The sequence below is a fragment of the Triticum aestivum genome, chromosome 2A (genome assembly GCF_018294505.1).
Source record: "Triticum aestivum cultivar Chinese Spring chromosome 2A, IWGSC CS RefSeq v2.1, whole genome shotgun sequence".
NCBI classification, from domain to species: Eukaryota; Viridiplantae; Streptophyta; class Magnoliopsida; order Poales; family Poaceae; genus Triticum; species Triticum aestivum.
The window spans coordinates 183,100,438-183,115,936 of NC_057797.1; the positions used below are offsets into that span (position 1 = coordinate 183,100,438).

The following is a 15,499-nucleotide window of genomic DNA, read 5'->3' on the forward strand; positions in this document are numbered from 1 at the left end:
TAGGCTTGGATGAAGCCTACTCCATCGTAGACCTCCTTGAGGAAGGCGTTTAGGCCAGCCGCAACAGTCGGAGAAGTTTCGATTCAGTGGCTCCGGGCGGCGGGCCGGCGAGGCAGGCGGCGAGCCTGGTGGCCGTCGGGCGGGCGGCGGCGGCGTTGATTTGGTGCGGAGTCAGGTGGGTGGCGGCTAGTCGCGCGGAAGGGAAATGAATGACAGTTAGGCAGTTGGCGGGCGTCCGTATTTTTACATCTTCGATAGGCGGAGATGTAAATTTGCACCGCGAGGTGTTGTAGTTACATCTCCGGGAGGTGGGTGTAGATGAAAAAAAAATACATCTGTTGGAGAGGTGTTTTGGTCCTCGAAAATGTAAAAGTTAGATATTTTTCATCTACATCTTTTATTGGAGATGGATGGACGGTGCGTTGTAATCGGCTGGTTGATGGGAATCTTTTCCCTATATTTAAACGTCTCATAGTATCAAGTTAAGTTAAATTAAATCTCATCGAAATGAGAGCCAGAGGGATCCAAATAAACCGAAGTTTGGCCCGCGAGCAGTGCCCGGCGTGTGCGGCTCAAGTCGCAAAGTCGTCGCCGTCACACATATCTGGCCCAACTGGTGGGGGGCGGTGCAAGTGCAACCGTGCGTGCGCTCCTGTACCCATCTGTTAGCCGGGACTCATCGTCTCCTCCTTCCCCAATCGCCATTGTCGGTGGTGCAAGCAAGCGCGCCGAGGCGTGTGGGAGGGACATGGCGGGGCGCTACGATGGCGGCAACCCTTTCGAGGAGGAGGAGGACGTGAATCCTTTCTCGGTAAGGAGCCAATCCCCTACCCACGCCACGCCATATCTCTCTTTATCCCATTCCGCCATTGCCCCCGATGCAGCGGATCTAAGTTTCCTTCTCGTCGCCGTGGGCGCGGCCAGGCGTTCGCTTGCGTTCGGATCTGACTAGAGGCAGATCTCATCTAATCTTTTCTCCTCTTCGTCCAATCTCGCCATCACCGACGCTTTTAGTTCTGGGGGATTCGCACTGGACCGATGAGGCATTGGTGCCAAAACCCTCCTGTATGCCCTCCTAACTGAAATTTGTGGGTGGTTTCTTGGCAGGAACAAGCGCGAGGCAAAGCTGGTGGGCAGTCCAACTATGGTGGCGGCGGCGCGTTTTACATGCCAGTATGCCCTTAGTTATTCTGCTCACCATTGCATTTGGGGTTAAATTTGCCCTTGACTGCTGGCTGCTCACCACTGTCGTTCATTGATTTTAACTGTAATGTAGAATCCCAGAAACGTTGCTCCTTCCTCGAATTCGCGGCTTTCGCCCCTTCCCCCGGAACCTGCAGATTTCAGTGCCACAGTGGATATCCCTCTTGAGTCATCAAAGGTATGTGTGATTGTGCAGCTTAATCTTTGCAGTTGCAAAATGCACCTATGAGAACAACAGCTAGAAGGAAAATGATACCCAGGGCTTCCAATTAATGTGTGCTTTCTGAATGCTCCAGGACCTGAAGAAAAGAGAAAAGGAGCTGCAAGCGAGGGAAGCAGAGTTGAACAAGAGGGAGAAGGTACAATGCATATTTACGCGGTTATACTAGTCGTTAACTTGACTACTAAGATAACTCATTAACAGAGTATATTTGGGGCTTATGTTAGTTGATGTTAATAGCAGTCTTCAGTGTGAACTAATCTCATGAAGTTTATTTAGGATCATCTTTGGTTGATGGCTACCTTTCAAATTCAGCTTTTTATAGCCGCACACTGTATTACTGGCACTATTTACCTAGTCGATCTGAGCCAAAAGTTTTATCAGGTTCTGATTCCCTCATATTAATTATATTTACTAGGAATTGAAAAGAAGGGAGGAAGCTGCAGCACGAGGTTAGTGTTTGTTTTTTCTTTCTGTCTTTCATAGATGACACATTAGAAGCAATTCGTCATAATTCTTTTCCTATTTTCTCTGGACAAAATGAAAGAATCATACAGTAATGGACTTGTAAAACAACTAAACAAGTATCCGCTAAGCATCAGAAGTTCAGAATCTTGCTATAGCCAAGGTCTAAATTTGTGCCTTTTGTTTTTTATTTCGTACTTTCTCCTCTGCAAACAAAGCTATATATATATGATCATTATGTTCAAAATCGAAAATGTAACCGGTAATGACACTTTAATATACAACAAGTATAACTGCTGAACATCATCAAGTTGTACATCTTGTAATTTATTATTTTTCTCAATGAATAATCCATTCAAAGATTGTATTGTCACTTATTGTTTTCAAAAGAAACTTCATTAATTAATTATGTTGTTCACGATTAGCTAAACTTCTGATCCCTTATTCTGTTTGATATTATTTTATAGCTGGTATTGTCATCGAGGAGAAAAACTGGCCTCCTTTTCTGCCACTCATCCACCATGACATTGCCAATGAGATACCGACTCATCTTCAAAGAATGCAATACTTCGCATTTGCGTCATTTCTTGGTACCGCTTCCTTTCAATTCTTGAAATATTCCTGAAGTTTGTTGAAGAAATTTCTTCTTGTTTTTTAAATGGGATGGTGGCCAAACATTTTCTCCATATCTTAGGAGGTGTTATTTGTATTTCAAAAATCAAATGTTAAAAGCTTTTTTTCTGTGGGATATGTGCTAAAGTTAATATTGGCAAATAATTTTGTTCAAACTTCACATCCTGTCGCCGAAGTGACATGCATTTCTTCAGCTGACAGCCATAGCATAGTCAAATAAATTGGCAGAGGAAATTATTAATGTCATTAATGTCTATATTTCTACATGCCTGCATTTATCAAGATTAGGATGTACGTTAATTTGATCTGCTAAAAGATTTTGAGAATGCCTTAATGGCTTTAGAATGTACGCTATATTTCTACATGCCTGCATTTTATTTTCAAGTTCTATGATGTTCTAAACTATACATTCCAATTCTAATATTTGTTCAGAGGTAGAACTGGATGGTAATATAAGAATAAACCTTCCTTCTTCGCATATCAGCAAAACTAAGAAAGCTTTCTCTGGCATTGAATAGGTTTGGTTTGCTGTCTCTTCTGGAATGTCGTAGCAGTTACTTCAGCCTGGATCAAGGGGGAAGGTAATGCTCAATCCCTTTTGCTGTTCCCTATGGCGTATGCATCTAAGGAATTATTTAATGCTTGAATAACAAATGGTTTATCCATGTCCAGGTGTGAAAATCTGGTTGCTAGCAATAATCTACTTCATCTCTGGGGTTCCTGGTGCATATGTGTTATGGTATCGCCCTCTTTATAATGCTATGAGGTATTTATTTAAAAGCTTACTTTATTTTTTTACATCTCCTTGTTTCTCCTGGATTTTCTTTCTCTGTCCTGGATTTTGCATATGTATAAATAAATGTTTCTTGCAACTTGTGTTACAGGACTGACAGCGCGTTGAAGTTTGGATTGTTTTTCTTGCTCTACTTGGTTAGTTATATGAGTATATTACTCAAGAATGCCTTGGTTCATCTGCATAATGTTTAATGTGTGATAATTCAAAACCTACAAAAATACAGTACTTGAACGTTCTGTTTTTGCAGTTTCACATCGTTTTCGTCGTATTTGCTGCCGTGGCTCCTCCCGCTGTCTTTGAGGGCAAGTCTTTGGCGTAAGTCTCTTGTTTGCTTATATTCAGGAAATGACATTAGAAGACTGGAAGCAGTGACCTGTATAGTACTTGAATTCAATACAAATGGTTTTTGTTAAGATAGTATCGGCAAGACAGTTGCATGAATTGTATGCTTTGTGCATTTTAATTCTAGCATATTTCAATTTGTAGATGAGCATCATCATAGAAGTCAGCTCAGGTGCACAGTTATCGCCTGATTTTGTATACCCATAGTTAGACCCATCTTAATTGAGTTACTGAACTCTATTTATCCTTAGAATTATACTGCTTCTATTCATCCTTCCATACGAAATTAAGTGCTTCACTTTAAAATATGGCAGCCCAAAATATTCCTCGGATATATGTTTGGAACTTCACCTGGACTGAATTCTATTTTTCTGCTTGTGTAGAGGAATTTTGCCGGCGATTGATCTTATCAGTGTGAATGCTCTAGTTGGGGTAAGTACATGAACCTATGGTTGGCCAGCTAACACTATGTCTATCAGAGACATGGTGAATCACCAGTGCAGTAGTCAAATTCCTGATGCCAAGGAGTTCTTTCTCTGGCCAAGTAATTGATGCAATTGTTGTGCAGATCTTCTACTTCATTGGGTTTGGATTATTTGCCCTGGAGTCATTGTTGAGCATCTGGGTTATCCAGGTCAGCATTCAGATGATCAACCGTTCTGTTTTACAACATATATTGAAAAGTGAAATGTCTGAGCCGCTTTGGCATTATATGCGTGCAGCAAGTGTACATGTACTTCCGAGGAAGTGGAAAGGCCGCAGAGATGAAGCGTGATGCGACAAGGGGCGCTATGAGAGCGGCATTTTGACTGCCACATATCTCAGATGATGATAGGTCTCAAGATTAATTCCATGGATTAGATGGCACCATAAACAAAAGTATATGTTTGCCTTGGCTCTGACTATAATCTTAAGTTGGCATAGGATACTGCTGTGATGAAGTGACATTGTAGGACTTGTCCACTTTTCTTACCGGTATAGAGAATGTGCAGTTTTTACAGATTATGATCCGTCCTGAATATAAACGCCGTGTCCTGACTCCTGAGAGTAGGGGTATTAACAAGGTACCGTTGCGACTATATGAATGGTGCCTACGATCTCGCCTATTTGTTGCAGCTTTACCAATATATATCATTCGGTTTAAAGAAAAAGCAAAGGGTTTTCCAACGGTAGGAATTTTCCATGTGGTCTCACCTAATGGTAAGAATACGGGAAAAGCTTAGGAACAGCAGGCGTCCGCCGCCTTCAGCATGCGACGTGTGTTCCGTGTGTGGCCGGGGCCACTGCATCTTTACCGTAACTAGATGACCCGTTGCGCCCATGGCGCAAAGACCGAGAGCAAGCCAATGATTGAAAGAGTGTGCATCAAAATATGTAGACACGGAAGGAACATATGAAAATAAATACAGATTGATGATAGTCATATACGGAAAGGATTGTCATATTTTTTTTACATAAGATCCAAAATGATGCCAAATATAAAAGTCTCGATAGGTACTTATAGTAATATCAAGTTACGTAGCAAAGGACTACTGTGATCTGCTTAGATTGGATAGACAATCATGCAGAAGCCCTTGGACATGCACTTGAAGGCGAAAGCATATACACACCCTTTCTTCATGCTAGATGACCCGTTGCGCCAATGGCACAAAGAGCAGGAGCAAACCAAGCTTTCAACCAAGGAAATTGGAACGTTTAGAGACCGGTATTCTTTAAATAGAAGGGAATATATCATATGTAGAACTATATATTACATTGATATTAGGTTCATAGGCTAAAGAAAGTAGTGAGATCAGTTTATGCTAAGCAAAGCTATTTAGAGATTCATCATGTAAATTGCTTTGATCAACCAGCTTCTGTTACACAAAGCTACATACGCAAAGATGCATCATGTAGGTTGCTTTGATCACCAAACTTCTGGTAACCAAGATATGTAGTCTTTCGCCGTCCCCAAAATTAACTTTTCTGTTTTTCTTGTCCTCTATGCGGTTTCTGCAGAATAAAACTGTACAATAAACGAATAGAAACCGATCATAGTTGCACACACAAAAACATTTGGTGGAAAAACTTTGTAAGGTGACTATAGTTCCATCCAATAAGTAATTTCCTGAGCATCATCTTTCTCCGATCAAAAAAAAAGGTTAAAAAAACATGCAACGACATTAGCTTTTAAGAAATACAAACAAACAAAAAAAAATAAACGTACAGCTAGACTAACTGGCATACAGAAGGCCACCTAAGAGAACATTCAGTGCAGCCTTATCTGGGCCAAAGGGTGCCACGACCCACCCTTTCAGAATTGGAAAGGATAATTAAGTTTACAATAAGCATTTGGCCCAGCCCAAATATATCTGAGTCCAATACACCGACTACCTGCTGCCACGCACGCTCGTCTCTCCTCCTTTCCCCCAAATCTACCAAACCTTATCTGTTCTTCTTTCAATAAATCGACCAGTCCTCTGTTCTCCTCCCTTTCCCAAATCAACCAGGTCTTTCACTCGCGCTTCTCGCTGCTGCCAACCGCTGGCCGCCGGCCTTGCCAACTTCCGCTGCCATCCGTAGCGAGGGCCCTCCAGGACGCCACGACGGGTGTGGGGTGTCTGCTGATGTTTGCTGCTTCTTCTCCTTCCCTCACTACCTTCTCCGCTCGTGTTGCCTGCTGCCGCCGACTGATAAACTAATCGGTGAACTGTTGTTGAAGGGCCGAAGGAGCAAGACTGCTGCAAGAGGAAGGTATGTTTCAAAATTAATTAAAGAAAAATGATTCTATGATTTTCTTCATAGACTTGCATAAAGTTTTGGTTGCCGTGTAATTTTTGAAGTTACTATCTCCGTCAGCCATGTATTATGCCAAATTTTGATAGCCTAACCATCCATATTTTTTGTGATATGCACATCATTTATGAAGTACAGGTTCAGATCCATCATTCATTCATGCTTTTTGGGCTTCGATTTTTTCTAGTAGTATATCAGACAGTCAGCCATCTTCTGATTCAGAAAAAGAGGTGACAGTGATTTTTGATTTTTTTTTGTCAGGTAACACTGGCGAAACAGCAAACCATGGTCCAGGAAAGCATATATGTAGTTATTGGCCATATGCAGGCATCTTTTGGTCAGTCTGGTGTGTTCTATAGTTGTGGCCATGGACAACTTTTGGCCAGTCCGATGTATTCTACAGTTGAGGCAATGGAGCACTTTTGGCCAGTCTGGTGTATTCTATAGTTGTGGCAATGGAGTGGTCATTATCCACAATACCAGGTATGTTGTTGCTACAATGTATCTATGTGAACATAAATAGTGAGCACTGGATAATAGTAGTAATTATATATACACAATGTATATTTTGTTCCAGTCTATGCTATGACATTGTGAGCCGCATCTATTTTGTGCACATTTTGCTTTGTATTTGAAATCCCCTCCCTCTTTGCTGCTTGTCATGCTCAGACACTGACATATAGGACAAATTAACCATACACAATACATGTACATATGAACTAAAATACAATGGGCATCCTAAAGCTAACATGGGAAAATAATGGAACAACCTGAAAGAAAGAATGCAGCAAATGGAAAGCATATAATAATGGTCTATAAAAACCTAGCTCTTTTTTCAGCAAAAAGAATCAGTTATTTCTGGTTCCCTAATTCTAGAGCTACATATTTCCGGTTCTTGCAATTTATCTGCGATAATCTGATAAAGTACAACATGCACCAACTGAACATTTGCTAGTATAGCTAAAATCTGAAGCTATCCGACACAAGGACCATCCAATTTTCCAAGACAGTTAGTCACTATGTGTGAACAAGGCCAGAGGACTAAAATATAAAAAGCAAGCTAAGTATTCATCAGCAGATTTTTCTTGTGCTTGCTATATGTCTGAAACAAACAATAGTCAAAGAATGTACTTACGAACAGACGTAAGCAGACACCATATCAATAGCTAACAGCATCACACAGCAACCCGATCACACATCAAGATGGATTGATGGAAATGGAAAGATAAAGTATGCTCTGGCAGTAGAACCAAAATTTCCTAACCTGTAACCATGAAAAATATCTGAATACAACAAATTATGTCTCATCCATGCCATCTAAAGATTCTGAACCATCCAAACAAATTTTATACCAAGATTGTGGATGCATTCCTGCAAAAGAATAAGATAAAGAAAATGCAATAAAAAACCTCAAGTGTAGGTTTGTTTGAAATTCAGATATTTTGCACATACCTTCTTTATGAATCTCCAAAGAATCAAATATAAATGATGAGAAGGATATCAGGATTGTCCTAGTAGATATGGAATCCGAATAGAAGTAAGCCACGATTCCTTGCTTCCATTGCCGCATTTCACTCGTAACAGAGGCTTTGAAAACAAATATCCTTTGCTTATTCGTGCTACTGTTGGATCTATGAGGCTAGGAAGACAGACCTTTTCGTTACGCATTTAGCCATATTAGATACCTGAAAATTGAAAAAAGCCAATTGATATGAGCACATGAAACTACAAGAAGATACCAACTCCTAGATACTTTGCACTTTGAATATTTTATTAAGTGAATCTGTAAGACATGCAGATTATGAATATCAAATATCTTCCCTATGGTCTTAAATGTGGGTCTAGATGAATAAACATATTAGTCATTTGCATTAGGATTGGTAAGATTCTAATCACCCTAGACAATATATGAAGTGCAATTGTTTGACTTGTTCTATATCCAATTTCAATTGCTTTGTTCTATGAAATAAGGAAGACAAAGTGTAGTCTGATTAGGATGCAAGTCAATTTTTAGGTTTTCAAGCAAGGGCTGACATAGATATACAAACCAGAAGAATTTCCCCCATTTGAATTACTTTATATGTTCACTACCAGTTTCAAATGACAAAAGGAGCAAGTGAAAGTAAAAGAAAAGTGCATAAAAGAAAAGGTACTCGCTTGAACAGATCTGCAAAGCTTCATACTTGTATCAATGTGCTTTGTAATAAGCATTACTGCATTAGTATACAAATAGAAACATCATGATACATAAAGATAGGCCAGGGACATATGTGTTACCTTGCAAAGCACCACAGGTTTGGCCATCATGTTTGCGCCACCTCTCCTAGTTTTCCGGTAGGAACAAAAAATTAAAATATGTCGTGTTTTTTTCGCTACCACCACCAAACCCCAAACAACATTTAAGAAAACCCAACAGCATTTAAGAAAGCCCAACAGTACTGATGCATTTACCATTCCAATCCTTATAATACTAAACTGAAATCTGATTCTCTTGGAGGTTTGAAAATATTCGAAAAGATCCATCTTTGTAATGCCATTAACGATTCATGAGTACAAAAATCGCCAAATAGACCAAAAAATTGCTAGAAGTAGCTCAGTTCAAGTGCTACAACAGGAACCTGCGTATATAAATATAACCGTAGTTCGAAGAGGTGGGCGCTCACATCTTTCTCCACTGTCGGCTGTCACCACAGGGCACCACTCCAACCCCTTTGTTATCAGCATATACCTAAATATTGGTACAGCCAAATTTACAAAATTTATATATATTGTATGATAACAATAAAAAGTATTTTTTTAGGCTATAAACCAAAGGTGATTGTCCAAAGTTTATATGCTGCTATCAACTATCTCTCTATATATAGTGCACGTGCTCAACCATTTTATTTTAACTATACAACTAACGCCTGTTAGCACAAGCGTAGAACATAAAATAGCTTGTTTATCCTCTTGGCAATAAATTAAAACAGCGAACCCCAGTTTCTAGTTTTGCGTGTTTCGCTCGAAGAAAAAATGTAAATGAAAGTGAAAGCTCAGCCCATTGCATGAATAGCTACTATATTATTGGAATCTGGAAATTCTGGCTCACATATTGTTTGCCTTCAACCTTCGAAAATTTAAACTGAAGAGTGGAGCGATGTGGAAACCTAAGTAGCAGCAATTTGTTTTCTGCTAACCTCCCTCTCAGATATCACTTCCTTCACCAACAAAATAGATGTGCACCCACAGGATAAAAATCCATGTGTGTAGACCTAGCAATGCATGTGTGAGCTCAGAGTGTCGTTTTTTCGGCAAGGACATGAAAGGTAACCCTTAACTAACCCTTGACATCTGGCAGAATTAAACACTACCTGCTTATGTGCCCTCACCAACACGCTTCATATTGATTTAGGATGGTCTTGTCTAAAGCTAAATTGTCTTCATGTTCATGCTGCAATTTTCTTTGCCTTCAAACAATAAATTGTAGATGTGGAAACAGTAGAGAATAGTCTATATGCGCACCAAATGAGGGCAACAGAAGTATCACCCATATGAAAAACGTCACTATGCGAGCATAAATTTTCAGGAAATGATAGCATGGTGAGATTCATCGTGTAATAATGATTATAAGCACAGACATACATTTGAACAAACAGAAGATTAAGAAAGGGGAACATGCAACAAAAAAAGCTTTAGAAAAGCAGTACTAATTTCACCTCTGCAACAGAGAAAGTACAATTAGTTGGCATTTCCTACTGATGGCTAATTGCCTGAATAAAAAATGAGCAGTAGGTATAATGATGGTGTTATTTTCTTCCGCAAGCACCAAAACTTCGCCAAAAAGGTAAAATATATTGGGAGCATTGTACCTTTATTTTCGCTATAATCCTTGCTCTTGCTTCTAGAATATATGATGGCAATGCGAGCTAGCCAGCGTCTTCATATTAGTCCTATCCAAAAAGCACACCAAAGTTAACAGTTGGATTGATTGTATTATCTCTGAAATGCCATTATCAGAAATTTAGCTGATGCTTAATAGTAAATAGAAGTGCAGGGCTTGCTTATCACACTTACTTAGGACTCATGGGCCTTATCTAATTCCCCTCCAAAGCAAACCATCTTTCTATGCGAAATGGGCAAATGTGTAGGCAAAAATGCTATATACCAAAGAGTATATGGCAATCTAAACTGAAGTGCTACTCACAAGAAACCGAATATGATAACATGTTGTTGCTTGCTCTAATAATAAATAAGGTGTTGGAAAGGAGGGGGGTCTATTTTATTATACAGTTTAGTTTAGTGATCTGATAAAAAATAAGGGCATGTCCAAACCAGACATGCGCAAGAGCCTCAAATCCATCAGGACACTTTGGTTAGATCAGAATGAGCAGAAATGAAAAATAGTGGCAAATTCAGCACAAGGGAAAACAAGTTTTGCATCTACACAACAGTGAAGCAAGGTAATGAGCTAAATTAGTGGACCTAGCACATATCTGATTCACTCTACACTGTAGGCTTACATAGCATCACAGTAATCTCCGGTCACTCATACGAAACCAAGCAAATTGAAGACCAAGATTTGCATATGGTAAATGAAGGAATGAAGCCATACATGCAGGAGAAATTCGTCGCATCGTGTTGCAAAACCAGAAAAGTAAAACCAAACCCCCTCTCCTAGAGCCTCTTCCCTATGATTTTCTTAGACACCATGGGAATGATGAGGGCAGAAGTTTAGAGCTAGCATGGAAAGGGACACCATGGTACATTGAAAAGGAGAGGCTCTTTGTACAGCAAAACAGCTCAGTGCACTCGGCGGGCAAGGTTGCGGAAGGAGGGTTGCTGCCATCAGGGTAGGAATCAACCCTCACCCAAACCCTATCTGCATAAGAACAAAAAAAGGAAGAAATTAATTAGTGGGATGAGCTCAGGTCAAAAAATGAGGAAAGGAGTAAGAAAGGGCTCACCTGTGCTGGTGTCTCCGCCACGAACTGGGAGCTGTCCTTGACATCTCCTCTGCAGGTAGCCGTCTGGGTGGGGGCTCGACCAGGACGGATTCGTCCAGTGTCACTCACTGTTGTCCTCACTCAAGTCTGCAGCACACTGTTGTCTGTGGCCTGCCTAGCTTTTGTGTGCCCTCTCCACCCTGCCTGAATGGGAGAGATTGGAGAGGGATGAGGAGGGGTTGTGAGGAAGAGAGAGGACCCGTTGAAGAGAAAAAAATAGAGGACCTGTGGAAGAGAGAAAAAGAGAGAAAGAGTGTTCACCTGTTCTGACTACAACACCCGGAGAACGAGCAAGCGGAAGCGGGAAGCGCGTGCAAAGGAGGTGTGGAGGAGGATGTGGCCATCGCCATGAGGAGGAGCGGCGCCGCTGCTGCTTCACCCGTGGCCTTGAGGAGGAGCGGCGCCGCCGCTGCTGCGCAGAAGAGCGAAGCCAACACACAATTAAAAGTCTGAAGGCTTCATCTAACATCATAGGTCTTCATGGGTCTAGAAATCAACCTGGATTTACTACCTGAAGAAAGGGAAATAGGCATGTACTTTGTCCAAGATCTAGAATGATATGTATGATACGAAAACACTCTGCATCTAGCTATTCATATATGAAACAAAATCATAACAATTTTACCTAATCAAGGTAATGAGCTTACATGAGCACATTCGCTGCTCCTACCAATTGTGCAGAACCATCAGGCTGCGAACATCTAGGAAGGGGCCAAAAAATTATAAAGCACTACAGCAGCAGCTCACCATGGCAATGCTGGAAAGAAAAGATTTGTCAGTGTAGAAGAGGTTGGTGAAACCTTCTCTGCCTCATTTTCCTTCTACTGCAGAGAAAAATAAAAGAAGTGAACTTGATGTCCAGATCTCAGATTTCATACCATTTTTTTGCCAGAAAAGGCAAAGTAAAAAATGTGAGAACTCAATCCAAGTTAGAGATGTGGAGAGCAGGGGAAGAGAGGAGAGGAGGTGAAGGCAAACCTGAACTATTGCCTCAGCATCCTTGCTCCCGCTCCTGCTGTGCGTGGAAGGAGAGTGTTGCGGGGCACAGGAGCTGCATGCCGTCGCCATTGTGCACCAGCTGCAGGTGTCGTCGCCCACCCGCTGAGGCCACTGCACGAGGGCCGTCCGCCGCACCACTGCACTGCACAAGCCGATCTAGGAGAGAATCGAGCCATCACCAATGGCCTGGTCGCGCCCGACCTCGCCGGCGCAGGCCAGCGCCAGCGGAGACCCTCTCCCATTCAGAGCTGCACCTCCCTATCCTCTTTCCGAAATTTCACCCTCCTCTCCTTCCTTCTTTTCCCTCTCATCTTCACTCTCTCCCCTGCAGATCGAATTGAGCGAGCGGCAGAGGATGAGGCTGGCGGAACTGGGAAGAGGAGGGGCTCAGCGGCAGGCGCGGGATGGAGGAAGGAAAGGGCGGCTGCGCGACGAGAATCAAGGGAGAGAAGAGGAGGCGATGGGAAGGCGACGATGCAGGAGGGGATGAGGGTTGGGATGACGCGGGGCTCGAGGACAGGAGGCGATTGGAGCTCGGGGACGGGAGGGGATTGGGCTAGGTTTTCACCGCACCCGCAATTTTGCACGACCCACACATACACACCACTGTTTTGACTTGAACCCCCACTGAAAGGATGGCCTAGGCGTCATCTGCTCAAACTGAAGCCCATGACGTGAAATAAAATCGATGGCCAGATGCTTGACAGGCAGTTGAAAAGTACATAAATCTTTACAGCGAGGCAAAACGAGCGATGCAGATGGGAAGCACGCGAGGAAGGCCCCAGAATGGCGGGTACTCTAGCGGCTTTTATATGTTAGATTTTTCTGCAACAACATCTGTGTTGCAAAAAAGTGAAAATGTAAAAAGAAACTATACAACAAGACGTCTGTTGCAAAAAATATATGCAACAAGACCTCTTTTGCAAAAAATGAATAAAAATGCAAAAGACCTCTGCTGCTGCAAAAAAAAAAAGCAACACTAACCTCATTGCAAATGTTTTTGCAACAAGACTTGTCTTGCAAAAGAAAACTTGCAACACGTCGCCATCAGTTGCAAAAAATGAGGACAAGGTGAGCCACACGATACACCGGATCTGACGACTCACAACCCGACGGATCCTTTAAAAAGATTCACCGACCAACGCATACCACGTCCCTAAGAATATTGGGTAAAGAATCGGGTCTGGACGCATTCCTAAAGAGTCTAGTACCTTCGTCCCTACAAAACAAATGTCATAAATTGTAGTATTAAAAAAAATACTACGAACTAAATGACCGCTGCTACATAGGTGTGTACGCACTTTATAATTGAACTTTGACCATGAATTAGACCACTCAAATGTGGGTTATATGTGACAACAATTATACCGTTGAATTCATATTTAAAAGAAGTTTCCATTGGTATAATTTTCAAGTCACAAAACTATATATTATCTGTCTAATTTATTATCAAGGTTGTATTGTGGGATGCGTGCACACCTTATTCATTGAAATATGAAGAGTACATGTTTATTAAACAGGCTGGTTACAAAGAGTACACATTTGGACACCGAAAGACAGGTGGTTTGAAGATTTGCATAAAGACACCAAAATATGAAATTTTGCAACAAACCCTTGAAGATCCATGTGTCTTGCCCAACCGTCGCCTCACTCTACCGTTGCCATGGCCTCATTGAAGAGAGATGGGAAATGTTACCACACCCGACTAGAAAGAGCACAATCGCATGTGATGGAGCCAAGTCTTTGTGCGACGATCGTCGAGGATCATCCTCATCTCCGCCAAATCCATGTGTCATCGTCTTACTGGAAAAAAAATTCGCCCTGCTTGCTTTATAGATAAAGCAACTTCCAAGCCATACAACCGATCGAACAAGAACAAGAAAAAGAAATGAAACGACAAAGATACAAGATGCCCGCTTGACACGAACCTCGAGAGTTTGGACCTAGAGTCCGGCGGAGTGTCCGGTGCTTCTCCAGCTACAAGCTCCATAAGTGTAGAGAGTCCGGCAGGCTCTAGACTCCCGTCTTCGGACCTGTCGGCCTGCTCTGGATCTAAGGCCAGAGCGGTAATCGGGGCCGCGAACCCTTCAAGGATCAAATTGTTGGGGAACGTAGCAATAATTTAAAATTTTCCTACGTGTCACCAAGATCAATCTAGGAGATACTAGCAACGAGAGAGAGGGAGTGCATCTTCATACCCTTGAAGATCGCTAAGCGGAAGCGTTACAAGAACGCGGTTGGTGGAGTCGTACACGCAGCGATTCAGATCGCGGTCGATTTCGATCTAAGCGCTGAACAACGGCGCCTCCGCGTTCAACACACGTACAACCCGAGAATGCCTCCTCCTTCTTGATCTAGCAAGGGGAGAGGAGAAGTTGAGGGAGAACTCCGACAGCACGACGGCGTGGTGGTGATGGAGCTCGTGGTTCTCCGACAGGGCTTCGACAAGCGCTATGGAGGAGGAGGAGGTGTAGGAGAGTGTAACACCCGGATAATCTTGCTACAGTAATTCCATGCTAATCATGCCACGTCACCTCGATTATTGTTGCTAAGCTTTCGTTAGTTCAAACTGATTTAAATTAATTCAAAATTGGATTTATGACATCAGCATGATGTCATGCTGACGTCAGCAGTCAACAGAGTTGACTGGTCAACCTGACCAGTGGGTCCCACTGGTCAGTGACACATTTTATTTAAACAGTTTAATTAATCTAATCAAAATTAATTAGGGGTGGGCCCCACTGTCATACTAATTAATTAGCTAATTAACTAACCAGGTTAATTAGATAACTAATGTTTAATTAGTTTAAGTATTTGTTTAGTTTAATTAATCAAAATTAATTAAGTTAATTATTTCTGTAATTAATTAATTATATTATTATTTTTTATATAATTTTTTAATTCCTCTTTTTTTATAAACGTTCTGGGGGCTTGAGGCCCCACTTGTCATAGGGCCAAGGGCGGGCCCAGCTGTCTGTGGCCCCGGGGGCCTAAGCGGGCGCGCGGGCTTGCTGGCGTGTGGGCGCAGGGGCGCTGGTGCCCAGCCCGAACGGCCGTCGATGCAGCAGCGGGCGCTGCGGTGGT

The 15,499-nt window shown here is 42.0% G+C and overlaps 1 protein-coding gene, 1 long non-coding RNA gene and 1 other non-coding gene across 44 annotated transcripts; 2 read left to right on the plus strand and 1 right to left on the minus strand.

The window, feature by feature from the left end:
* The first annotated feature begins 533 nt into the window (after positions 1-533).
* Positions 534-4,664, plus strand: LOC123188244 (secretory carrier-associated membrane protein 1). The gene is made up of 13 exons (XM_044600284.1): positions 534-811; positions 1,108-1,173; positions 1,277-1,381; positions 1,500-1,562; positions 1,842-1,875; positions 2,356-2,478; positions 3,040-3,102; positions 3,194-3,287; positions 3,406-3,451; positions 3,565-3,632; positions 4,043-4,091; positions 4,228-4,293; positions 4,382-4,664. Exons 1-13 carry the CDS (start codon positions 749-751, stop codon positions 4,466-4,468), a joined length of 927 nt encoding a protein of 308 aa, XP_044456219.1. The 5' UTR covers positions 534-748; the 3' UTR covers positions 4,469-4,664.
* Positions 4,665-5,750: 1,086 nt separating this feature from the next.
* On the minus strand, positions 5,751-12,888 carry LOC123188245 (uncharacterized). 41 transcript variants are annotated; one of them, XR_006494440.1, is made up of 13 exons: positions 12,395-12,681; positions 12,042-12,173; positions 11,678-11,825; positions 11,378-11,560; positions 11,026-11,292; positions 10,283-10,412; positions 9,785-9,880; positions 9,523-9,685; positions 9,098-9,162; positions 8,712-8,757; positions 7,887-8,119; positions 7,699-7,805; positions 5,751-6,379 (listed from the first exon to the last, which is right to left on the minus strand). It is a non-coding gene; the product is annotated as an uncharacterized protein (transcript). The 41 variants fall into 41 exon arrangements; XR_006494451.1 differs by lacking the exons at positions 9,523-9,685; positions 9,785-9,880 and having other exon boundaries at positions 7,887-7,945; positions 8,088-8,119; positions 10,283-10,363; XR_006494427.1 differs by having other exon boundaries at positions 9,785-10,363.
* LOC123188247 (uncharacterized) lies at positions 6,101-12,600 on the plus strand. Of its 2 annotated transcripts, none has more exons than XR_006494452.1 (3): positions 6,101-6,392; positions 6,696-12,205; positions 12,309-12,600. It is a non-coding gene; the product is annotated as an uncharacterized lncRNA (long non-coding RNA). The 2 variants fall into 2 exon arrangements; XR_006494453.1 differs by having other exon boundaries at positions 12,279-12,566.
* Positions 12,889-15,499: the final 2,611 nt, after the last annotated feature.

Coding starts and splice junctions, on each gene's coding strand:
- LOC123188244 (XM_044600284.1), top strand. CDS start 749: ATGGCGGGGCGCTACGATGGCGGCAACCCTTTCGAGGAGGAGGAGGAC. Junction 3,103..3,193: donor AGCCTGGATCAAGGGGGAAG/GTAATGCTCAAT, acceptor ATCCATGTCCAG/GTGTGAAAATCTGGTTGCTA. Junction 4,294..4,381: donor TGAGCATCTGGGTTATCCAG/GTCAGCATTCAG, acceptor ATATGCGTGCAG/CAAGTGTACATGTACTTCCG.